Genomic DNA, 25,787 nt, shown 5'->3' on the forward strand with positions numbered 1-25,787 from the left:
CTCCCCTAATGTTACAGACCAGCTCCTATTATACTTTTCAGATTGGAGGAAACTTAAGGTGGCAGTTGCATGGTTTCTCAAATGGAAGAGGATTCTTCTGCAGTTAAAGCAAAGGAGAAAGGAATTGCATGCTCTTGAGTTCAACAGAAAGGATGCCGAGGGATCACATGTGTCACTGGAGATGGAGAGGGCCAAAAAAGCAATGAGTCAAACCTTGTCAGCTGAGAATCTTTTGGATGCTGAAGTTTCCATCATTCGCTACAGTCAGCAGAAAAGGTTCAAGGAGGAGATTGCTGCCCTATCAGCTGGAAAATGTGTGCCACGAGACAGTTCTATTTACAAACTGGACCCATGTCTGGAGGATGGACTTGTGAGAGTTGGAGGCCGGTTGAGTAAGGCAGCTTTACCAGAAGAGGCAAAACATCCACTCATCTTGTCAAAGGATCAGCACATCTCCACACTCATATTAAGACACACGCACCAACAAGTTGGCCACAGTGGAAGAAATCACACACTGTCAATGTTGAGAAAGAAGTTCTGGATACCCAGTGCCACTTCAGCTGTGAGAAAAATCATATCACAGTGCAGCTTCTGCAGACGGTACAAAGGGAAGTTGGGTGAGCAGAAAATGGCGGACCTACCAAAGGAAAGGCTCCTTCCCGATCTCCCGCCCTTCACAAATGTGGGAGTAGATTACTTTGGGCCTTTAAAAGTGAAGAGAGGTCGAGGTTTGTGTAAGCGTTATGGTGTCATCTTTACCTGTTTTGCAAGCAGAGCGGTTCATTTGGAAGTAGCTCCATCCTTGGATACTGACGCATGTATTAATGCAATACGAAGGTTCATCAGCCGAAGAGGACAAGTATCTTCTATGCGCTCAGATAATGGTACAAACTTTGTGGGGGCTGAGAAAGAGCTGAGAGAAGCACTTGCATCTTTAAATCACAACCAGATACAGAGGGTGTTATTGCAAGATGGCATCCAGTGGAGCTTTAACCCACCTGCAGCATCACACCATGGTGGTGTCTGGGAACGTGTCATTCGGATGGTAAGGAAAGTTCTCACCTCTGTGTTACGTCTGCAAACTCTGGATGATGATGGGCTCCACACCGTTTTGTGCGAGGTTGAGGCTATATTGAATGGTCGCCCCCTCACTAAGCTCTCAGATGATCCCACTGATCTTGAACCACTCACTCCTAATCACATTCTCCTGATGAAAGGGAAACCAGTCTTATCACCTGGACTGTTTAGTAAGGATGATGTGTATGTGAAGAGGAGATGGCGACAAGTCCAATACATTGCGGATTTGTTTTGGAAAAGATGGGTACAGGAGTACCTCCCTTTGCTCCAAGAGCGCCAAAAATGGAATCAAAAAAGGAGAAATTTTGTTCCTGGCGACATTGTTGTTGTGATGGATTCTTCTGCTCCACGTGGATCTTGGCTTCTTGGCAGAGTTGTGGAAACTTTCCCCGACAAGAAAGGTCTGGTACGTTCTGTGCGTCTCCAGATGAAAACAAACATCTTTGAAAGACCTGTCACTAAGCTATGCCTATTACAGGAAGCTGCAATTTGTTAGTGTTTATGGTGACCTCTGAGTGAAACCAGGTTATGTGTACAAATATTGGGTATTGTTTGGTTCAATTGGTGTATTATTGGTATTATGGCTCTGTAATTTAATTCAGTCAGCCGCCATGTACAATTAGGGGCCGGTGTGTTAGAGCCATTTTTTGGTTTATGTGCGTTTTTGTTATTTTCTGTGTAATACCGAAAGCCACAGTAGGTGGTGCTCTGCACGGTGGTCTGCAGAAATTCTTCAAATAGAACAACAGGTAATTACTCAGCAGGTGTGTTGCTGACTGGAGAAGCACACAGTTTTTTGACCGTCATCGTCATCGTCATCGTCATGCTTTAATGCGTTGTGGCAATGTAAGCCTTTTGTTTAATTTGCATTCAAGTTACAAGTTAAGTGTCTGCATAGGTCGGCGAAGATCGCTTGTTGTTAAGAGCGCAAATAGCAAATAAATGTTTGGATGACTGCATACGACGCTCACTGGTTTTGACTCATTCATTGGACCCGGAAGACGACGCGTCAATTATTCAAGTACCCAGCCAGCAGCCCCTCAGTGGCTTAGGTTCGTTTTGTTATTTTTTACAAGAACAAGTCACAATACTCAGTGTTGTAGGCACCGAGTTCAGCATGCCGGTGGAGAAGCCCTCTAGAATTCATGGCAGCGCAGAGAGTGATGTTTCCTCCACGTTGGCCGGGCACATCAACGATAGCTCTCCGTCCTATGATGTTACGGCCTCTCCTCCTCCTTTTTGTGAGGTTGAAGCCAGCCTCATCCACAAATATAAATTCATGGGGTCTGGCCATGGACTCCAACTCAAAGATCCTCTGTGGAAACAAATAGCATTTTCAGGTGTTCAGAAAGACAGTCAATACAGCACATTACAGTAAGATAGTATAGTATTGTATGTAAAGTACAATACTATACTGACATCCCCAGAAAATAAACACCTTTTAACAAGTAAGGAAAGACAAACGTATTTTAAAAACCGTGTACATGGATTGTACTGTACTTACTTGCACATACTGGTGACGGAGGTGTTTTATTCTGTCAGAGTTGCGCTCAAAGGGTACCCTATAGGCCTGCTTCATGCGTACTCTCTGGCGCTTGAGGACTCTGTCTATGGTTGTCAGGCTGACATTGTCAATGGTCGGAAAGTTCAAATTGTCACCAATGATCCTCTCCCGTATCTCCCATAGTCTCATCACATTGTTCTCCCGAACCATATCCACAATGAGGACGTCTTGGGCTGGTGTGAATCTGGAAGCCCTCCCACCTGCACATGGCAATCTTTCAACTCTAGAGAAACAAACATACAGTAATTTGGTCAGAAATGGTCCTTGCAGTACACACTTTTACTGTAACCATGATTGCACTTGTCTGTATGTAGGTGCACTCCACTATACTACTGTATACTGTAAACATCTAGTGTAGTGACTAAAAAACTACTACATACAGTACCTGTTGTGTTCTCTGAAGGCCCGAATAATGGTGGCCACTGAGAATCTGCTGAGGTTTGGTTGGACTCGTCGTCCCGCTTCGGTCATTGTCATGCCATGGACAATGACGTGGTCAATGACTGTTGCTCTCATTTCATCTGTAATGAAAATGCGTTGTCTTGCTCGCCCTCCTTCTCCTCTCCCTCCTTGGCCTGCTCCTCTTTGGACTGCTTCTCGCCCTCTTTGGCCCACTCCTTGACCTGCTCCTCTCCCTCCTTGACCTGCTCCTCTCCCTCCTTGGCCTGCTCCTCTCCCTCCTCGGCCTGCTCCTCTCCCTCCTTGACCTGCTCCTCTCCCTCCTTGGCCTGCTCCTCTCCCTCCTTGGCCTGCTCCTCTCCCTCCTCGGCCTGCTCCTCTCCCTCCTTGACCTGCTCCTCTCCCTCCTTGACCTGCTCCTCTCCCTCCTCTGACACGAACTCCTCTTCTTCTGCCTTGATCATCCATTTTTGTTTGGAACCTTCAGCAAACTGCACTGACTTATATAGGTGTCGTCACATCATTTGCAACAGGTGTTTTCAATTACGAGTCGTTGTGTTTACTGATTGACACCAGGTATGTTCATTGTGTTCAAGTTTTGCTGACTGTGGGTGGCATTTTGCATCACATGAGCTTCACAATGCATATTGGAGCAGAGATATATGCAAAATGTGTTTTAGCAAGGCAAAATGTGTTTAGAGTTTTGAGAAAAAGGGGATGGGTTTTGTGAACAGTGTCTACAGGTGATTTGTGGTTGTGGCAAATGGGGGGTAGTTTTACTAAATGTGTTTAGGCAACTGGTCACTTGGTTTAGAGTACTGGGTTTTGTGTTTTAGCAATAGAGAAAAACTGTAAATACCTTTTCTCATGATTGGATGCACCTGTCTATGAAGTTCAAGGCTTAATGAGCTCACCAAACCAATTTTGTGTTCCAATTAATCAGTGCTAAGTAGTTACAGGTATTCAAATCAACAAAATGACAAGGGTGCCCAAATTTTTGCACAGCCTATTTTTCACGTCTGATTTAATTTCATACAACTTAATATTGCTACACTAAAAATCTTTGTCTGGAAAATACCCCAGTACTCAACTTTTATTGGAAGATGAATGGCATTCCACTGTGATCATTTTCTGTGAAGACAGAGTAAATTATTATGAAGCCTCAGAGGGGTGCCTAAACTTTTTCATACCACTGTAAATCATCGTTTTTAAAATACGTTTGTCTTTCCTTACTTGTTAAAAGGTGTTTATTTTCTGGAGATGTCAGAATTTTGATTCCTGGAGGATTCAGTGTCCAACACATTTTTAATTTGTTGTAAATAAAAAACCTAGTCATGCAGAAAAATGTATATTATTTAGATGGGGATAACAAGTTATCTTGTATATTGGACTTCGTTGTGTCAACATAGGCGACAAACTTGACACGCAGTCCAGCACTGTTGTTTATCTAAGATAATACAAAAGGCATGTCAAATGAATGGAAAGACAGACAGACAGACTGTCTGTCTGTCTGTCTGGGAATGTGTGAGAGAGAAAGAGAATTCTAACAATCATTGTAACAAGTTCTATTTCTATTTCCAATGTTTAAATTTAAAAAACATTTAAACAATTCTAAAAGGATCACTATTCCTGGTTGAGCTGTTTTGGGGAAGAAACTTTCATCAGAAGAGAAAAATCTTCATTAACAGATTTTTTTCTGCCTTAACAAAATAATGAATCAAACTGTCTTCATTTCCGTGTCTGAATAAACAAACTGACCTTAAATCACAACAGTTTCAAACAGTGTTCTGGGACCTTATTTTCCTCTGAGAACAGCTTGTTAATTCACTAATGGATAAAATATGTTTTTCTGAGTTATATCACTACCTCATTAATATTGTAAATATTAAACCTCTGAGTTTTAATTTCTTCTCCAAAAACCTAAAAGTGCCCCTGTAATGACTAAAGCATTTTTTTTTTTCTTGAAATGATGATGGATAAGTAGGGGAGACTCTGAGGATAAGCCAACAACAGGAGAGGCTGTGTAAGTCCTGGGGGAACAGGTCTACAGTAAGCATAGGACCAGTAGAATCAGTAACATGACGTAGGACACAAGCCAGGCACAGCAGGTTGTCTTCAGCAGGTGATTTCATGTATTCTCCAGCATTGGTGACATAGCAGAAAGGGAAGAGAATAAAGACTGTAGCACCATGCCATGGTCCTCTTACTTCACCAGATCAATCATAAACCAACTGCAAGCAAAAAAGTGGTGTAGCTTCCAATGAGAACAGTCGAATGCTGGTGCCAAAGAGCCTCCACTGGCACATCTCATTGTTTGACCAGGCTGTTCTACAAAAAAGCAAAGAAAAAAGGCTAGAATTAAAATAATTCACCTTCCACCATGAAAGACTCAAACTTGCTGAAATAAGTATTAAATTTCGATCTCCAGATCTCGAGTGTGTAACAGAGACAGCTCTTGAACAAAGTTATTTTCCTCCTGATTTGTCTGTGTGTAAAATAACATTTTAGAGTCAAAATGTTCAGAAGACATGTAGCTTGTAAAAAATGGGTTTACTTTGGTGACTACGGGGTGGTAGACTGTAAAGAGTGGTGTAGGGATGATGTATTTTTGTAGGCTAACCCTGAAGCTAGTGTCACCTTAGTAAGTTTGTGATACTCACAGGGGCCGCGTTTCCCAGATTCGATCGTTCTTAAGGACTTAAGAAGGCTCTTAAGAAGGGTTCGGCTAAGAAGGAGCGCTAAGATACGGGTGTTTCCCAGATGCGTTCTTAACTGCCTTCTTAGGAGAACCTTAAGATCAAGCCAAAGAGGCTTCTTAAGAAGCTCTTAGTGGGAGCTGTCCACCGCGGTGCTGCTGTGCTGAATCAATCGATGCCAGGCAAATCGATCACCCTCCTCTTTATCAGCGCATAAGTGTGTGTGTGTGTGTGTGTGTGTGCGCTGTCAGACCGGGCTGTCCAGGCAAAGAGATCCAACGGGCGTTAGATCTCTTTGCCTGGACAGCCCGGTCTGACAGCACGTCCAGTGGGGAGAAGTGCTGACGCACGTATGCATTTATGTAAACCGTCTGGCTTCGCGCACGGCGACGCTGTTGGTTCGCAGGGAGGATGTGCTGTATTGCAGCCATGGTTTCTCACACGCGCGGACTTTGGCAACGCAGAGTAGCAGGGGAAGCCTCTCTGGATGAGGTTCAGCTGAGTTTAATACATCTGTTCCCTTGATATCTGTGAAATGCCACAGTGTTGTTTTTTTTATGTGTAGTACTATAAACTCATATATGCAGCTGTTGCGGAAAACTTAAACGTGTAATTCAATAAAAAGGTTTTTTTTCATCTACCATTTTCTTATTTTTTTTTCTTGCGCCAGTGGTCCGCAGCTATGAGCGCATTTCAACACTGAGCATTGTTTTATTATTTCGCAAGGTGGAGGATATAAATTTCCCTGACGCGCTTGATCACTGAGCATTTGGTCGCTAAGAAGGCTGTTAAGAGTGGGTCAGCTCGATCTTACATTTCCTTCTTAGTGAAAGATCTTCTTAAGCTAAGAGCGACTCTGGGAAACACATCCTTCTTTCACAGCGTTCTTAAGAGCGCTCCTAAGAAGATCTTAGCACTTAAGAGCTTCTTAACGAATCTGGGAAACGCGGCCAGGGTCTGTTCATCAAGATAATCTTCACAGATGAACACCATTTTGTGATGTTTGAAGCATAAATTAAATGTGTAGCAGTAAAAAGCTAATGTTAGTCTACAAACGGACGACATCACGGTCACATGACTTAAACGTCACCACCACTAAGTGTCTTACTTCACAATTACTATACAGGTTTTCTGTAAACTGATCAATGTACAAGTTGTAAAGTCAGAGTTAGAATAGTTTGTAACTAAAGTGGGCCTGTAAAGACGGACTAGTGAGTAGACGAGTCTCCGTGTTCGCTGTGATGACGTTTAATGTCCCCGACAACCTCTGTAGTCACATTTAAACACTTGTTAGCAACCGCAACTGTCGGGAGATACATGGAGAAGCACACTACAACCCAACATATAAAAGGCGCTATATGAATTAAATGTATTATTACTATTATTATTATTATATCACGTCATATGACTTCTGATGAAGAAATTCTTGTCTCATCAGTGGAAATCAGTCAGACCTGCTTCATTTGATCTCAGTATTATCAGCCACTACACCACTCTGCTCTACAGACAGACAATATTTGTCAGTTTTCCCTGATGTAAACAACAGATGCTCTTTTTGTGATTGTGAGGGAGAAATTATTGAACATGCTTTGATTGTTTCCATACTACTGCCTTTCTGCTCGATTTACAGAAATACCTTTCAGAAATTCTTGAAAAAGATGTCGCTCTAACAAAGATTGATAATAACTCATCTTTAACAAGTCCAACTTCTCCCCAGGTGAAATGTATTTCATTCATTTAATTATTATTTTAACAAAATATTACATTCATAAAATGAAATGGCTTGAAAGATTGCCCGCCTGTCACACTTAAAAAGTAACTGATTTGAAATCATATTTGACTTCCATTGAAAATTGGAAAAAAACAAAACAAATAGGCAAAAACAATTCAACTACATTTCAAATTTTCTCCTTTCAGTCAGCAGAGCTTTGTTGGTGGTTAGTTGTGCTGAGGGTGGACCGGAAGTTTGACCTTGTATGGATTGTTTGTATGGATCTGAAATTCAAAGAGAAAAAAACAAACTGCTCTACAGACTCAGGACCTCGGAAAGGGGCGGGGCAGTGGCGAAACCACGTGACAGCTATACAGGAAATGACTGTTCAGTGGACCGTCTGGTTTCTGAACCGTCTCTGAGGAGACTCAGCTGGAGTATGAGAAACTGAACTAGGACGGAGGACTTATCACTGCAAAGTGCCACTGTGGATATAGAAGCCAGTGGCAGGGTGACATCTGTAGCGGAGCAGACACTGTCAACTGCTAACACCGGCAGTGTTGGATAAAAGAGCATTGCTGGGGAATAATGGAAATCATAGGTGGACGTGCAGGCAACCCTAGATCCGCTGTGCACCAACACAGAGATGTGCAGTGAATATGACACCGAACGAGATACAACAGTGGCTCGACTAGCCCACGTTAGCTAGCCGGTCAGTGCTGCTGCTCGGTGTGAGCCTCGTTTCCTCTTAAATGCAAGCTGCACCGACTCGTTCAGAGGTGAGTGAGAAGGCTCCAGCTGCTGCTCCACCGTGTCTCCGGTCGGTCAGGACGGCTCATGAATGAACAATCCTTCACTGCCTCTGCTCGGCGTCAGGCAGCTAGCTAACAGCAAGTCAGCCGTTAGCTTACTTGCTACAGACATGTTGATGTGTCTGGTGCTCAGGGATTGTTGTTGAGATGACAGCCGTTGAACAACCCTTATGTCTGTGTTATAACGGAGCTGGCCGGTACTTTGGTGTCAGCTAGCTTAGTAGCTTCAAAGTAGAGTAAGTGAAGTGTAACTGCTGAGTTTGATACACAGACACCGCTGAGCTGAGCTGCTGTTTCCACTGTACACTTAACATCACTTGTAGTAAATAATATTTCATGTTCGCATGAAGAGGCTTCGAGTCGTCGTCTCCGTCCACAATGTAGTCCTGTGAACCATTAGCTGGATGGTACTCTGTCTGGTAGCCCTGTTGGTTCCTGCCACAGATGGCCCTAGTGTTACTCGTCAGCTCCACGTTGTCTGACGGGGGGAGGAGGGGGATGAAGAAGAATAGACTTTCAGCTGGTACAGTGTGAGAGGAGAGCCCCCGCGCGCGCGCACACACACACGTACACGTATATCATGTTGCGTGCAAAGCTTAACTTACTACAGTATTGACAGAGAGACATGGCAGATCTGTAGGCTGCTCCGAGCTCAGGTAAGCTTAGACTTCATTTTACTGTTGAGTTCAGTTGTTGGGAGCAGGTCCAGACCGAACTACTCACACTGCAGCGTTACTGTGTGTCTGTCTGCATGTAGGCCAGTCTTTGTTTTCAGCGTACAGACTGTCTGTCAGGCTGATCAATTGAGAATTTTTCCGATTCTTTCGACTCCTTCAAAACACAGTGATAAAAATACAACAGACAGCCCCTTTAATAGGCACATAAAGTTAAAACGTTTTCAGTCTAATACAAAAGTCCTGCAATACATTCATAAAGGCTCTAATGTTCAGTGGACATTTGAATTATTATTTCTTCTTTTTTTAAAGAATAAAAGTGGAGACAAAGTGGAACAATTTTGTTCCCGTTTATAACTTCTGAAGTGTGGAAAGTTATCAACTTTTTCATGATGAAACAAAAGATTCTTGGTATTTTAAAAACTAAATCTGCAACGATTGGTCGGTTAATTGATTAGTGTACTTGTTTATCAGTTTACCGTTATGCTGAACATTGTTGGTTGCAGCTCATCTAAAAACGTCTAAAAATGTTTTTTAAGACTTGAGGTTCTCTGATAATGGCTGTAAATTTAGATTTATTTTTGAAATATCATGACATCTGCTGTAGTATTTTAGATATAGATTCCAATTGGATCTGTCCACAATCCACACAATTGCCTCACCCTGACCATCACCCTTTCCATTTGTCACTCTTCAAACATGTGACTCTGTGGCTCTGGAAGCGATTCTCAAACATGTGATATGTGTCTTGGACAAATGTGGAATCCTGGTGGATGGGGGATCTTTGTAAAGTGATGGCAATTTGAAGATAAACCGGGCTTACATGTTGATAGCTTGCTGAGTTGAGTTTGTACTATCCCAGAGCAGAGAGGCACAGCATGAAAGCTATTGCTTATCAGAGCATTTGTTCCATTTAGTCACACATCTATCCTTACAAGATTATTACAGGCCTATACTTATCAGCACTAATTGGTTTAGGTCTTTCTAAAGCCGAGGAGCTCCTGTGGAGAAGTCAGTGTGACTTTCTTTTCCTTCCACTTGCTGGCTTCTTTTATACCTTGTTTACAAGCTGAACGAAGAAAACTGAGTGTCAAAATCACAGTTGACACTCAGTAGTGACTTTGTTTAACTGGTAATCACTGTGTGAGCATTTCAACACAATCATGATAGTCTGTTCATGTGAAGTTGGACATAAACTGTACAGTAAAACCAGGTATTGACAGACACTACATAAAGGGCTAACTTTAAAGGTCAGTTCAGCCAAATTACAATTACGTTTTTCCAAATTTTGAGACATCTCATTTTTTGATATGTCTCTGGGGAAAGTGCCTTCACTTTTCACTTTCTTTCCACCTAGTTAAACTATTTAAATGAGTGAATGTTGCCAAGTTTCCTCAGGGTCTCTTGGATGTTCAGGACAAATTTCCACCCAATCCAGTTGAAAAATAAGTTATTGCAGAGGTTCAGAATACACATACAAGGAATCACTAAAATGCTGAAATTTAGCTCAGAGGACCAAACTTCAGAAATGCATAACTTACAAAGTATTTGGAGTAGATCTATAAGATTTTGCAAGGTCCCATGAATTCAATACAAGTTCCAGCATGAATTTTTTCAAGAAAATCCATGCCATGAACTGAGTTGGCATGGAATGACCCATTTGTCATTCTGACACTGATCAGCACAGCAGAGTTGAGATGTTACTGTTGAAAAGATTTGTATAGTGACACACCAAGTGAATGTATTGCAGGGGAAATCAACTGCCTGAACGCTTAAGTGCATTGAACTGTTGAACAGTCAGGATTGGAAAAGCTGATCTTGCCGTCCAGTGTATGAACATGTGCTTTATGCTCTAACCTCTCGGCCACTGAGCAGGACAGTAGTGTCTGTGTGTATCTTGGAATGGCTATACAAGAGTTGAATAAAGGGTGTGGAATATTTTAACATGTCTAAATGCTGTGACTGCTAGTACTTGTTTTAACTAAACATAGCACAAAAAGTAAGGAAATTTGTGTTTGGTAGATTATTTCTTTGTTGTAACAATGCTTCTTGGCAATGAATCTTATACCGTTGGAAAGCCTGTTTATTCCCTTTTAAATGGTGCCACATTTGTAAGGAACATGCATTTGTGGGATGAGCAGCAAAGCTGAGTATGTGGGTTGCCCCCATGAAAAATTTGTCAAATCTTCTCTGCCAAACAGCTTATTACTGCTGGCACACACATTTCCTTACATTTTGTGCTATGTTTACAAAATCCAACAATATAGTTACTAGGTATTTTCTGGCGACACATCTGTCAATACCTAATTTAGTCATCTACTGCTGAGCTAAGAGTTTCAGATATCCCACGTGTTTGTTAATGGAGTATTAACACCGCTCTCATTGTTTCTTTGGAAGAGTAATGGTATCAGTGTCAGCACATTTCCTGCAACTTGTTTTCTGTTTTATTCAGCAATGTGTCACCTTTTTCATCCCAGTAATTGTTAGGCAGGAAAAGATAGCAGTAATGTCCTGTTTTTGGCGTCAGTGGAAAAAAGTGACTCATGTTATCTAAAACAATATGAACTGTTGAATGTTCTGAAAATGGCATTCCCCTCTGACAAGAATCCTTGTGATCAGTAAAGATGAATGAAGCAGGAAGTGCAGAGCAGGAAGGCTGTCTTGAAAGTTTGACTGCTTTTTTATTTTATTTTATTCTTTTAACAAGAGTTTCTAAGTACGGTCATTATATGTAGGCGAGCAGGATGTCCTGTCAGCCCCACTGAACATCTCGGATAAGGTGTCTGCTCAGGGTCATGAGCATCCAGAAGTACCATGTCACTGCTTAGTCTCATAAAGTAATGGGTTTTTGGATTTGGTCTCTTCAATGGAAACATTCCATGTTCATTCTGTTCCAACCTGACAGCACCATTAACAGAGCTACAATGACCATTTAAAGGGGCACTATGTAGTTTTGGAGAAGAAATTCAGACTGATATTTTTAATATTTACAATATTAATGAGGTAATAATACAAACCTTTTCCATCAGTGAATAAACAAGCTGTTCTCAGAGGAAAATAAGGTCCCAGAACACTGTTTGAAGCTAGAAAGGTGGCAGGGTCCGCCACATGTGAACAAAGTAAAACAGTATAAATCGATCATATGCAAGTCTGGATAGCAACAAGACAAGGTGCTTAAGTTAAAAAATGTGATGGGTAAGGGAGTGGAGGTGTTCAAGCCACGGTTAAGTTCAGAGGTTAAAGGAGTTGTATATAATATATCATTGGAAGTGTCTGAGCAAGAGTTGTTATCTTGTATAAAGGGGGGCAATGTTATAGCTGCAAAGCGCAAGGAAAGGGGTGAGAATGGAAGAGGAACCACACCTGCCCTTCTTACCTTTAAAGATGATGTGGTTCCTAATCATGTTTGGATACACGAGTTACCCAGTGAGAGAGTATGAAAGACCTCCTCTGAGATGCTTTAAGTGCCAGAGGTATGGTCATTTGGCGGCTGTGTGTAGAGGAAAGCAAAGATGCAGACAATGTAGCAAGGATCATGATGGAAAAGAGTGTAATGAACCTGTGAAATGTTGTAGATAGATAGATAGATAGATAGATAGATAGAGAGATACTGTATTTATCCCGAGGGAAGTTCAAGTGTCCAGTAGCATATAAAATACAGAACATACATTACACATATATAATATATAAAGTTAAAATTAACAGTAGCTACAGTAAACAGTGCAAATAGTAAACAGTGCAAATGGATGTGCAAATAGAGGTAGAAATTGTCCATTGTCTATTATCTATTGTCCTCCCTGCCCAACTGAGAGCTGTTGTACAGTCTGATGGCCAGGGGGACGAAAGAGTTTTTGAGTCTGTTGGTGGAGCTGGACTGGGACAGCAGTCTGCACTGAACAAACTCCTCTGCCTGGTGAAGGTGTTGTGCAGAGGGTGGTGGGTGTTGTCCAGTATGGACAGTAGTTTGTCCAGGGTCTTTCTTTCTGCCACTGTCACCAGAGAGTCCAGCTCTGTGCCCACTACTGAGCCAGCTCTCCTGTAACTGTGGGGGTGATCATCCAGCTTCCTACAGGGGATGTCAAAACTATGTCAAAGCAGAAAATGTTGAAAGAAGAAAGAAGGAAAACAAAATATCTTATGCAGAGGCAGCCAGAAGGGTGGAGGATAACAGTGTGGTCAGTCAAAGTCAAAGTGCAGCTGTTGCAAGAGAGCTAGTAAATGGACACATAGCTGTAAATGATGATTCAGTTTTGATAAGCGAGAAGGGGCTACTGGCATTCATGGTTGAAACAATGTGGAGGATTAAAATGGTGGCAAACAAAAAATCAGATGTGGCACGAGAAATTTCTTCTGCTGCAGAAAGACTTATAGGTTTCAAGGAAATAAATCCAAAGGAAATATGGGAGGTTACCTACTCTCAGAACAGTGCAGATCAAAGTTCAAATGGAAGTCAACATCTAGGCTTAGATGATAATGATGAAGAAGAAATGGGAAGTACATATGAGGACTATGATGGTGATTAGTGTCCTCTGCATTATGTTTTACATAATGCAATGGAATGCTGGAAGTCTAATTGCAAATGGGCAAGAATTTAAACACATATTAGATGGGCTTGAAGATAAACCAGGAATAATTTGCATTGAGGAAACTTGGTTGAAACCGAGACTTGATTTTAAAATACCGGGATATAAATGTGAAAGGAAAGACAGAAAGAATACAGCGGGAGGGGGGTGTGCAACTTTTATTAGAAATGGAATTCAGTATAGAAGAATGGAAATGAATAAAGTGTTAGAATGTGTCATCACAGAAGTATGGACTGACGGGGAAAATCGCCATTGTCAATTTGTATAACCCTTGCATTAATTTAGAGGATAATCATTTTCAGGAAATTGTGGATCAGATAAGTGTACCAGTGGTGTGGATTGGGAATTTTAATGCTCACAATGAGCTGTGGGGAAGCAAGAAGAGAACTAGAAATGGGAAAATTGTAGAAGATTTTATTGACAAAAACCAGCTAGTTTGGTGGTTTAATGGTTCTCTTCCTCCATAGATATTACATTTGCATCAGCAGAGTTGGCATCAGTTAGTAGGTCGGAGACAATGGGTCTGTATACAGTGGGAAGTGATCATGTTCCAATCATTTGTAAATTTGTCAGAAGAACCAGAAAATCTGTCCTTGAGGCTCAATTATAAAAGGGCTAATTGGATCAAGTTTGAGGACAATGTGAATAAGGGTTTATCAATAATAGATAGTGAGAAAGGGGTAGATGAGTGGAATAGTTCTTTAACCAAGGTAATGAGGTCAGCTGCAGTCCAGAATATTCCTTAGAAAAAAGTCCCTGTAAGAGGATCAATGGTTCCATGGTGGACTGAAGAATGTAACTTTGCAGTCCGAGCTAGAAACAGGGCCCATAAAAGGTTAAGAAAACATCTATTAGAGAGCTATGCTATTTAGTATAAGAGACTTAGAACTAAGGCTAGACGTGTCATCAAGGAGGCAAAGAAACAAAGTTGGAGAAATTTTTGTTGTAAAATAGGACCAGATACACCCATAAAAAAGATTTGGAGTTTTGTACATAGAATGACAGGGGTTTTTCAGCAGACAGCAATCCCTGTCCTTCACTGTGATGGAGCTGAAGCTGTAAATAACAAAGAAAAAGCAAATATGTTAGTTAAACAATTCCATAAAGAAAATAGCTCTAACAATGTAAGTGATGTAAATAGGAGGAGACGATGTGAAGTATTAGGAAAGCAACTGGATAAACTGCAAATTAATAGTGATAATTCTGATGATATCGATTTGTTTTTCTCACTAGGAGAGTTACAAAAAGCTACAAATCAGGGAAAAGATACCTCTCCAGGTAGGGATGGATTGGGGTATCAATTATTTAAACATTCTGGAAAACTGATGGGGGGGGAAGTGCTTGCACTAATTAATAATGTGTGGGAGAATGGATGCCTTCCTAAAGAATTGAAACATGCTACAATTATTCCAATTGTGAAAACTGGAAAGCAATCAGATAACCCTAGTTCCTATAGACCAATTGCCTTGACCTCTGTCTTATGCAAAATTATGGAACGTATGATAATGGATAGACTTGGGGATAAGCTTGAGAAAAGTGGTTTCTTTGTGACTCGAGTGGTTTTAGGCAGGGACGGTCAACAATGGATGCTGTTTTAAAGGATAACTACCGTTTTTTACAACCTGGACCTTATTTCTAGCAAAAAATATTATCATTTACTCACCCAGATAACTTTGGTGTCATTTGAAGTCATTCGGACGAAGTTAGATCCAGTGTAGCGCCGCTATATCCATATAATGCGAGTGACGGGGCACTGAAACACAGCCTCTATATAACGCATTATCTACCACGAAACTAGTTCATTTCACCAATATTTTGTTACAATACGCTTGTGCTATTCCCCTCTGAGTCCGGGCTTGTCTGTTATCAACATCCGGGGTCAAACTAGCAGTAGCAGCTACAGGTAAGCAAGCCGGCTGTCGCGGGTGCGCGCGCAGCTCAGAGATGACATCTTCCAGGTCAGAGGTAGTAGGTCAACCTACAGACCCCGGATGTTGACAACAGACAAGCCCGGACTCAGAGGGGAATAGCACTAGCGTATCGTAACAAAATATTGGTGAAATGAACTAGTTTTGCGTCAGATAATGCTCATAGAGGCTACGCTTTGGTGCCCGGATCACTCGCATTATATGGATATACGCGGCGCTCCACTGGATCTACTTTCGTCCAAACGACGCCAAATGACACCAAAGTTATCTGGGTGAGTAAAGCATCGTATGTTATGCTAGAAATAAGGTCCAGGTTGTAAAAAACGGTAGTTATGGTTAAGTTTAGACATGGACAAAAAGAAAGCTATTGCAAATAAGGAAGCAGTTGTAGCAGTCTTTCTGGATATTGAAAAAGCATATGAGATGCTTTGGAGGGAAGGGTTACTAATTGCACTTTATGATGCTGGAATCAGAGGGAGAATGTTTGACTGGATTAAGATTTTTTTATGTAACCGGACAATTCAAGTGAGGATTGGAAATGAACTATCAGATGAGCTTGAGGTGGCGAATGGAACCCCTCAAGGAAGCGTGATAAGTCCAGTTTTTTTTAATATTCTAGTTAATGGCATGTTTAGTAGAGTGGGGAAAGGATTTGGATTTTCATTATTTGCAGATGATGGGGCTATCTGGAAGCGAGGGAGGAACCTCCCCTATCTGTTTAATCAAATTCAAGGTGCTTTAGAGAAAGTGACTGAGTGGGCTAATGATTGGGGTTTTAAAATTTCTACAGATAAAACTAAATATATGGTGTTTGGAAATAAGAAAGTATGCCGTCACACAGCAAATACAATTGTACAATAACAATCTTGAAAAAGTCAAGTATTTTAAATTTCTAGGAATGTGGTTGGACGAAAGGATGACAGGGAAAAAACATATTGAAATGGTTTCGTTAATGTGGGAACATAATTAATGTCCTTAGGTGTGTGGCTGGATCTGACGGGGGGGCTGATAGAGAATCAATGATGAAGATTTACAGAGCAATAATAAGATCAGCTATTGATTATGGATGTATGGTTTATGGATCAGCAGCTTCTTCAGTGATCAGTAAACTCACGAAAGTGGGAAAGTGGCAGTTGGTATTACCATACCTGAAATCGGTTATAAAAAAGGATATAGAATTTCAGATCAGGCCCTGCGATGAGCTGGCGTCTCATCCAGGGGTGTACCCTGGCCTTCGCCAATTGTAAACTGGATTTGGCCCCAGTAGCCCCGCAACCCCTCCGAAAAGGGGGGATAAAAGCGGCAACACCCCGCGACCCACTCAGGAATAAGCGGACAAGAAAACGAAACGAAACGAAACGAAACGAAATTTCAGATCATATGTCAGTCTTCACAGCAGAAACGGTGGCAGTTCTGTGGGCACTAAGATGGATTGAGGACAATAAACAGGGAAATTCAATCATATTCAGTGATTCAGCAGCAACTTTAACTACAATAAAAGAAACTAAATCCAAGTCCAGACCGGATGTAGTTGTAGAAATTTTACAGTCCTGGTTCAGAATTCACAAGGCAGGATATGGGGTTTCTTTGGGTTCCGGCACATATGGGTGTGAAAGCGAATGAGGCGGCGGATGAGATGGCAAAGAAGGCGGTGAAGGAGGAAAGAGTACAAATTAATTTACAATATGGGGCACCAGAGTACACAGAAAGAATAAACAGGTCTCTAAAAGAGAAGTGACTTCTTGGGAGAAGGAAAGGAAGGGTAGGGCATACTTTTCAGTGCAGGAAAGTGTAAGTAAAGACAAGTGCACTTTTAGATGTAGTAGAAAAGACTCTGTAGTAATCTCAAGATTGAGGCTTGGACACTGTGGGCTGAGGAGTGGGCTGGCTCCGATTGGTAAGCATCCTGATGGCAAATGTGAGTGTGGAGTAGGGATGTAACTGTATGAAAATTTCACACCGCGGTAATAGTGATCAAAATTATCACGGTTATCGGTATACCGCGGTATTTTTAAAATGTCTTCAAAATGTTGAAAAATACTGATACACTGATAAATTGAAATAATTTCACCAAGATTTATATTTAAATAGATTTATTATATATTAAAATAGTCCAAATCCAAAACCTTAACAAAACACTGCAAAATCAACATTAAATAAGTATAAAAGATGTATCAAAACTGTGCAAAATAAACCTTAAATACAGTAAATAAAAGACGTATCAAAACTGTGCAAAATAAACATTAGATATAGTAAAAAAAAAAATATGTATCAAAACTGCAATATTAATAATTACCACAGTAGAAAAACAGATTAAAAAAAATGCAGGTTTAATTTCACATTAAGTAAACTTGTAATTCAAATGAAAGCAACAGTCATGATAACATATTGCACCAATAACAACAAAAGTGTTACTTATGTTAAAATAACACAAAATATGTAAACAAGCACACAGCACAGCACAGTGGGTGTGCTTGTTCTCTCCCTCCCATATCTCCTCAGACGGATGCATGCATCTCTGTTCACTTCAGATAAAAGTGTAAAAATGTCAGCATATTAACTTTTTCTGGTTTAAGGAGGGATCTGTTGGGGGAGACAATGTGTCCGCTGGCACTGAACAGTCTCTCTGATGGCACACAGGTCGCTGGGATGCACAAAAGCTTTCTGGCAATCCTGGCAAGAAAAGGCAGCTCTGATGCATGGCCCCTCCACCACACCAGTGGATCGTCTTCTGCTGGAATAGATTGCAGAGAGAGGTAGATCTTGATCTCTTCTCTCACTCCATTTTCTGGGGTGGTTGGAGTGTTGTCCTCTTCACCTCTCTTCTGTCTAGTTGAGGAGATCTTTTTCAATAACCCAGCCAAGCTTTTCCCCTCTGATGACACAAAGCTGCTGCTTTGTGGTTCCTCTCCAGTGTGTGCAGGTGTCAGCTTTAAAGCTTCCTGGACACAGCTGTCAACAGTTGCTGGCTCAGGCTCATCCAAAAAGCTCATTTTGAAGCGGGGATCAATGAAGCAAGCCATTTTCACGACATTCTTTGCCCTCTCCGTGTACCTGCTGTTAAGGTCTTCTCTCATGACCCTTCTCATCTCCTTAGTCTAGGATGAGTTGTCATTATTTTCCACCAGTACCTCACAGGTGATGTGGTCCAGGACAGGCTTGACGGCTGACAGTGTCACTTGTGTCTCTGAGGCAAGTGCATCCGTAAACTTGCTCAGTGGCTCAAAGAGCTGGCACACTTGCTCCATGACACTTATGTCAGCATCAGATGCCATACTCCCCTTTCTCCATCCAGTGTAGCACAGATTTGTTGCTGTTGGCTGAGGAATCGCTCAATCATTTTGTAGGTAGATCCCCACCTGGTGACCACATCATGGATCAGAGCTTTCTGTGGCATGTTGAGGGCAGCTTGCTTTTCTTTCAGAGCCCTCCTTCTCTTCCAGCTCCGTGAGAAGCCATGGACCAGATGACGGCAGGCCCGAACTGCTGTGTCAACTCTCTGAATTTTCAGAGCCTTTGAGATGGCCAGGTTCAAATTATGGCCAAAGCACCCAAGCCACAGTTCTGGGAAGTCCTCAAAAGCCTTTATCATGTTGGTTGCATTGTCTGTGGTTATGGAGACCAGGTCTGTCTTTTTTATAGCCCACTCCTCCAGCATGTTCTCAAAAAACTCTCTGATGTTTTGAGCTGAGTGATCATCCGGGAAGAACCGGGTTTCCAAGCACTGAGCCTCAAGCTGCCAGTCCGGGGTGAGGTAATGAATGGTGAAGCTGATGTATGGTAGACCAGCTCCACTTTCACTTGTCCACAGGTCAGTTGTTGCAGCAAAAAATTCCCCTGAGTTAAACTTTTTCATACATCAGCTTTAACCTGATTGTAGAGTTTGGGGATTTCAGTCTTGGAAAAGAAAATCTGTGACGGAACTTTGAAGTGAGGCACAGCAGTTTTCATCAGCCTCAAAAAGCCAGGCCTCTCCACAATTTGGAATGGCATCATATCCTTAGCAATGAAGAAAGAAATGGCTGCATTTAGGTCATTGGCTTTTTGTGATGAGGGCGCATAAGCAGCCTGTTTTTGAAATGCGTCCTTTAATGTCTGCGTTACAGAGGAAGAATGTGATGTACTGGCAGTAGCACTCGATTGGCCAGCAGACCCTCTCTGTGAAAAAAATGAATAGAAAATGTCATTATTAATTATTACTGTCATTATTACTTAATACTAAGGGTGCGACCAACAGATCATTAAACTCACAATTTAGATCATATCACTTTTGTGAGAAGCAGGTTGGATAATTTTTTCGATCAAAACAAAAAGGATTATTGTTAAATTAATTATGAATACTCTATTTTGGCTCTTATCTCTATCTAGACACTTGTTATATTCACCATTTTATATTATTCTTTATATATAGTCTATTCTACAAATAATCCACGAGTATTATATGATATTATATATATTGGCTGGCTGTCTCTCTGTCTGCTTGCTCGTCTGTTGTCAATGGACTCGGTCAATCTGATTGGTCAAATGGCTGCTGAGCCACAGGTAGACGCTGCTCCGGTGAACGGAGCTCAGATGAAAGTCAGTCATCTCAGTCAGTTTGCATTCACTAACTCAGTCCACCGAGTACGTGTTTGTCTCAAATCCTCCTCACTGCAGCTCTGCATCAATATTTGGGGAATTATTAGGTCGACTTTAAAAAGTGAAATCTACAATTAATAAGCGGTTCAGATAACGTGCCAAAGCACGGATCAACTTCATTCAGTAATACCACTATCTGGTCAGTTTACATTAGTGACAACAGCAAATTAGACAGAGAAAACTCAACATACACATAGGCTACATCATGCACCCGAGCTTAAGGTTAACTTACCTTGCATTCGCTGAACTGTTGAGGGTAAATAAATTGGACGTGTTGCCGCCCCTCGCAACAACTTTTTTCTTGCAGCTCCTGCAGATAGGGTTGCCATCCTCGACCAGCTGTCCCTGAGCATTCTTATAATAGCCAAAATACGGCCAGACTTCGGATTTGGTTCGCTTTGAAGGCGGAAAAATGGCTTGAGGGCCGCTATTATCACGTCCTCCCTCAGCCATGTCTTCTTCGCTACATAACAAGCGCACGTTGCACGCTGCGCCTGCGTAGGGAGACTTGGATAAAGTATCTCGCGAGTTTTCCACACCGTGGTTATCGACCGCGGCGGTTACCATGGTAATTAAAACTTAAATGGTAACCTTCACCATCGGGAATTTTACCGCGGTTTACCATGACACTGGTAACCGTTACATCCCTAGTGTGGAGATAGTGAGACAGTAAAACATGTACTACTCCAGTGTAAAATATACTCCAGTCAAAGAAGGACTCTCTTCAGGAAACTTGGAGCAGATGGAGAAACTGTTTTTAGTATGCGCACGCTTCTAAATCTGGATTCTTGGGTTAAAACAAAGAAATTGGTGGACTATCTTCATAAAACAGGATTTTACAAAAGGATTTGATGTAGGTCTTAATAACAAACAGTAGGGGCAGCAATACACCATAGCTGTGTCCAGTCTGCCTAACTAAAGAAGAAGAAGAACAGTTAGTTAGAACTGAAGAAGCCTCTTGGATGAGAGGTAAAACGTCTTCAACAGACTGAAACAAGTCCAGTTGACTACGATACAGCACCTAGATTTACCATGACCTGGATGACTGAGAACCTTCATCAACATTTATATAGAGAGTATACATCAATATAATATGTATTGCACTTAATAAGACTTAGAAGAATATTATTGCACTTTAACCAGATACATATTGCACAGGATATATAATAAAAATTAATAAATATAGAAAATAAAATAGAAAATTGAAATAGAAAATAGGAATTTAGTCTTTCATAATTCACAATTATGTTTGGTACAAATGTGTCTTGTTAAATAAATTATAAATATAGGCCTGCAGTTTTAATGACAGAGTAATTAAGCCCATCTTTCCAGTCTACACAAACATGTCATACATAAGATTCTGAGAGACAGCTTCAATTTACATTTGTACAGAATTATACAGATGTGCATTATATGTCTCTAAGGGACTTTTGTTTCTGATTCATTATTTAATGTTCAAATGAGCTGCATGAATTCTGCTGATGATCTGTTTTCTTGCTCTATTTTCAGGATAATGTCTGAAGATAACATCCAAGGACTTACATTTCCTCAACTGAAACTGACACCACCGTTCCCTTATTTTATTTTCTCCTGTTCTTTAGCCACCTCTGTTTGCTGAATTTCAGCAAGTCCTGTCTCTGCTCATTGCCCCCGCTCTATGGAATTTCAGGGAATGCATGCATTCCACTGTAGGATCATGTAATTAATTTTGACAATCCTCCTGCTGACCAAAAGACAGGATGACCCTCAAATTCTAAAAAAAAAACAATAGAATGCGACCGGATGTCAAGTTCCTGCTCAACTGATTTTGCCACTTTGGACTGTAGGATTCTCACCCTGGTTCCATCACTTGTTCCCTACCTGCAGCTTTTACCACTAACCCGTCCCTTATCTAGCGTCATTGGGCCATGGTTCGCAAGAAAGGTTCTCTTATACTATGTGGTGCTTTCCTGTTTGTCGCCTGGAACGCTTTGCTTCTACTTTATCTTTGGGGTCGCCCTCCCATCGGCCGGCTTGGAGAAGGTGGTGGAGCAGAACCAGGAGGAAAGGAGGAGTGGGGCATGGGCAAAGGGAAAGGAGGCCGGGTCAACCTGGCAGGGGAGGTGATCCGGCTGGCAGAGGAGGTTGAAATTCAGCTCGAGACCCAGAAAAAGCTACTAAAGCAGATTGAAAGTCACAGAGCAGTGTGGGCTCAGCAGAAAGACATTGGGAAAAGAGAAGCAGATGATACAAAAGATGTCAAAGGTGGGGTTGTCCACCAGCCACCAAAACCTCCACGTCCTCTCAAAGATGATGTTGGTGACAAGGACCAAACTGAATTAAAACATACTCAGAGTCCTGCTCATACAGTAGCTTCAGACACTAAGTTGGGACAGCACCAGGCTATTGAAATAAAGAAGGAGGTTTTTAAAAACAATGAATTGACGACTTCTGTTGACAGCCCAGAAGTCGTCATTCCCATTCTAGTTATTGCTTGTGACAGAGTGACGGTGAAACGGAGCCTCGACAGACTGATACAGTACCGCCCTTCTCCAAAGCTATATCCAATTATTGTCAGTCAGGACTGTGGCCACACTGAGACAGCACGTGTGATTGGCTCATATGGAGATCAAGTGACACACTTGCGTCAGCCGGACCTCTCAGACATCAGAGTTCGGCCAGAGCACAGGAAGTTCCAGGGCTACTACAAAATTGCCCGACATTACCGCTGGGCACTCAACCAAGTATTCAACACGTTCTCCCAGTCTACTGTGGTCATAGTGGAGGATGACCTGGAGGTGAGTGCTGTCAGACTTCTGCCTTATTCCTGTTACCAGGCATTACAATAGACATAATCATGTGTGATAGCTCACTTTTTTGTGTCATTTGGATTGGATTGGATAGTTTGACAGTAATGACACATAAAGAAGTCTATATAGTGTGTTCTATGGTTGTTACAGGCATAAAAAAAGGGATGCTTAGGCTTTACTTACACACTCTTCCTTTTATTTATATTTTTTATTATAATTTACAGATACAAAGGCTGGTACAGAGGCAACAGATATTCTTTTATTTATCCTGTCTGCTGTTTGCCTTTGTGCTCTGTGTATGTGCAGCTCAGCCTGCCACCTGGCTGTCATGATGGTATTTATTTACACCTGTTAATCTGTAACACTTGAAGTTGTTGTTCTCATTTGGAACCTTTAAAGTTTCTGTTTTGATTTTAACTCATGTGAGGCAATTGTGTTCGTTTTTATAGCAGTTTCAAATAAAACTTTCCCAGGTGTTTGCAACAACAGACAAGACTTTTCTTGGTCCTGAGATGGTGTAGCATTTGCTTACTGTAGCCTATAAAATACACTTACTGCCAGATGGACAACCTACTGAAGATTTTTTCCACTGCTCCGCTTGCATTCACTGTCACTTTTCTGCCACTTGCTTTCTCACCCTCGCTCAACCAAACACTCACTATGCACAATCATTAAGCAGTACTGCAGCGGCAGTAAATAAAGAAGAAACACTTTTGTTCACGTCATTGTTTACAGTACTTTCATTCTGCCCAACCAGACTCAAACTCAAACTAAGACTTCAAACTAAAACACGATCAGCTGCGTTTTCAAAAGTCTTCAGTTTAGGGGATCTAAAAATGCCAGCATTGTGAACGTAGCATAACTTATGTATTTTAAAATTAAAATGTGTTTTTGTGGATGTAGCATCAGTCTAGAATACCCAATTAACAAAGCATTTTAAAGCATCAACCTGAATTTGAAAAATGACAGGACTCTGTAGTTTTGTTGAAGAAATGTTAATGAGCAGAAGATCTTCATTGGCTGTTTTTGTTCTGCCTTAACAAACTAAATAAACAAACTCTCTTTGTTTTCATGACTGAATAAACTGAATAAACAAACTGACCTTAAAGGACAACACAATTTATACTGTTTTACTTTGAAGGTAGAAAGGTGGCAGGGGTTTCCGGTTTAGCAGCTGCTAAGATGGCAGCTTGAGAGAGAATCTCCCCCGACTACTAGGATTTAAGTGCCCATAAACTTGATGAACTTGATTTAAAACTGAAGGTAAAACATGGATAAGGGCAAGACTTCATTGCGAGATAGGCAGAGCAAAATCAAACTTTGCACAGAACGCCGAAACACGCAGAAACCAGAGTCCGGAGTCTTTCCCAGCTAGCTGTAGCTCACCAGCTAATGATAACGGAGAGGAAGGCGAAGCAAACATGGAAGCTAGCCTGGAAATCATTCTCGCTGAGATAAAAGATTTCCGACAAGACAATAAGCAACAACTCGAGGAAATCAAAGAATAGACTTGACGAAGTAGAGGAGCATGTCTCAAACACATAGGAGAGAATGCAGTCGCTAGAAGAAGTGACAGAGGAGCTGATAGAACTTCAAACCCACCTGGAAGACAGGAGGACCAGGAGGGAAGATCCAGACGAAACAACATCAGAGTCGATTCCATTCCGGAGGGGTCAGAGAACGAGTCTTCATCAATGATAGAGTTTGTCGGAAAACTGCTGAAACATTGCTTGTCTCTGGCGGAAGACATGGATCTTCATATCGAACGGGCACACCGGCACTTGGACCCGTACCGAAAGAAGGAGCACCTCCGAGATCCATCATTATTAAGTTTCTGTGCTACAGGACAAAAGAGGAAATCTTACGAACAGTGCGGCAGAAAAGGGGCTAAACAAATCAATCTGGAAAATGACTACACACCAAGTGTGTTGAAGAAAAGGCAACAGTACATGGAAGCTAAGAGGGTTCTGAAGGAAAAAGGAATCCGCTTTCAGACACCGTTCCCGGCCAGACCTTCAAGTTTTTTACGCGGATGGGACACGCTCCTACAACACGGCCGAGGAACCAATGAAAGAGATGGCAGAGAAGGGGCTGCAGGTCACAGTGCTTAAACCACCCGAGACGCTACTGGAGCAGATCCGGAGGCTGTCATGGTCGGTGAGCGACAGACGAGGACGAACACAGACTCATACACACCGAGGATCGATGATCAGAGACAAGCTCCAGAGATTCAGCTGGGATCCAGAGCAGAGAGGTCAAGATACGACTGAGTAGAAAATGACCACGCAAGAATTGTTTAAAAGGAGTTTGATTATAGATTTATATATTTCTCAGCTGTTTCTGAGAAGCAGTGGGAGCTCCTCACTTACGTGTTGTCTAATGAGCGAGTGTAAGACTCTTAAAAATGATGCAAAACCTCCCCACTGTGAGAAAGAATGTTTAAAGCAATAAGCCACTTATTTTGATATTTTAGGTTTATGTTTAGAAGAGATAGAATTCTTTTTCAAATTATTTTCCATGTAACAGAGGCGCCTAACTAATATCTCAAAGTGAAGTGTAAAGGTGGGAGAGGGTAGATTCTGCTATAAAGGTTATTTTTTTCTTGGGCATATTTTCTATTCAAAGCTTCTTTTTTTCTATTTCATTTAGTTATCAAAGAGCCTAATTGAGGATGATCAATATGTTGGGGGCACATTTTTGACATTATGGATGAGATTCCTGCTGAATCCATTACAAATGAGGGCCCTCTCGCAGAAGAGAGGCTTTCCCTCTCTAAAGCTGCACTTAAACACCTCATACAGGGTTTTTCTTTTAACCCCACCTTTGGAAACGAAAATTTACAGTTTATAACAGTTCCAAACCTCATTGGTTGTTGTTTTGTTCATGTGTTCGCTGCAGTTCAGAGCAGAAATAGAG

At 41.5% G+C, this 25,787-nt stretch overlaps 1 protein-coding gene across 3 annotated transcripts in view; it reads left to right on the plus strand.

The window, feature by feature from the left end:
* The first annotated feature begins 7,536 nt into the window (after nt 1–7,536).
* The window catches only part of mgat1b (alpha-1,3-mannosyl-glycoprotein 2-beta-N-acetylglucosaminyltransferase b), a 29,441-nt gene continuing 11,190 nt past the window's right edge, over nt 7,537–25,787 (plus strand). Inside the window, exons 1-2 of one of the 3 annotated variants that reach the window (XM_084379378.1) lie at nt 7,537–8,495; nt 21,592–22,859. In XM_084379378.1, coding sequence (XP_084235504.1) covers nt 21,990–22,859 — 870 coding nt within the window. In that variant the 5' untranslated portion in view covers nt 7,537–8,495; nt 21,592–21,989. Of the gene's footprint in view, nt 8,496–16,086; nt 17,342–21,591; nt 22,860–25,787 lie in introns of those variants that run through there. The other 2 variants (XM_084379377.1, XM_084379379.1) reach the window with 2 other exon arrangements.

Source organism: Pagrus pagrus (genome assembly GCF_965226575.1).
Source record: "Pagrus pagrus genome assembly, chromosome: 17".
Lineage (NCBI taxonomy): Eukaryota > Metazoa > Chordata > Actinopteri > Spariformes > Sparidae > Pagrus > Pagrus pagrus.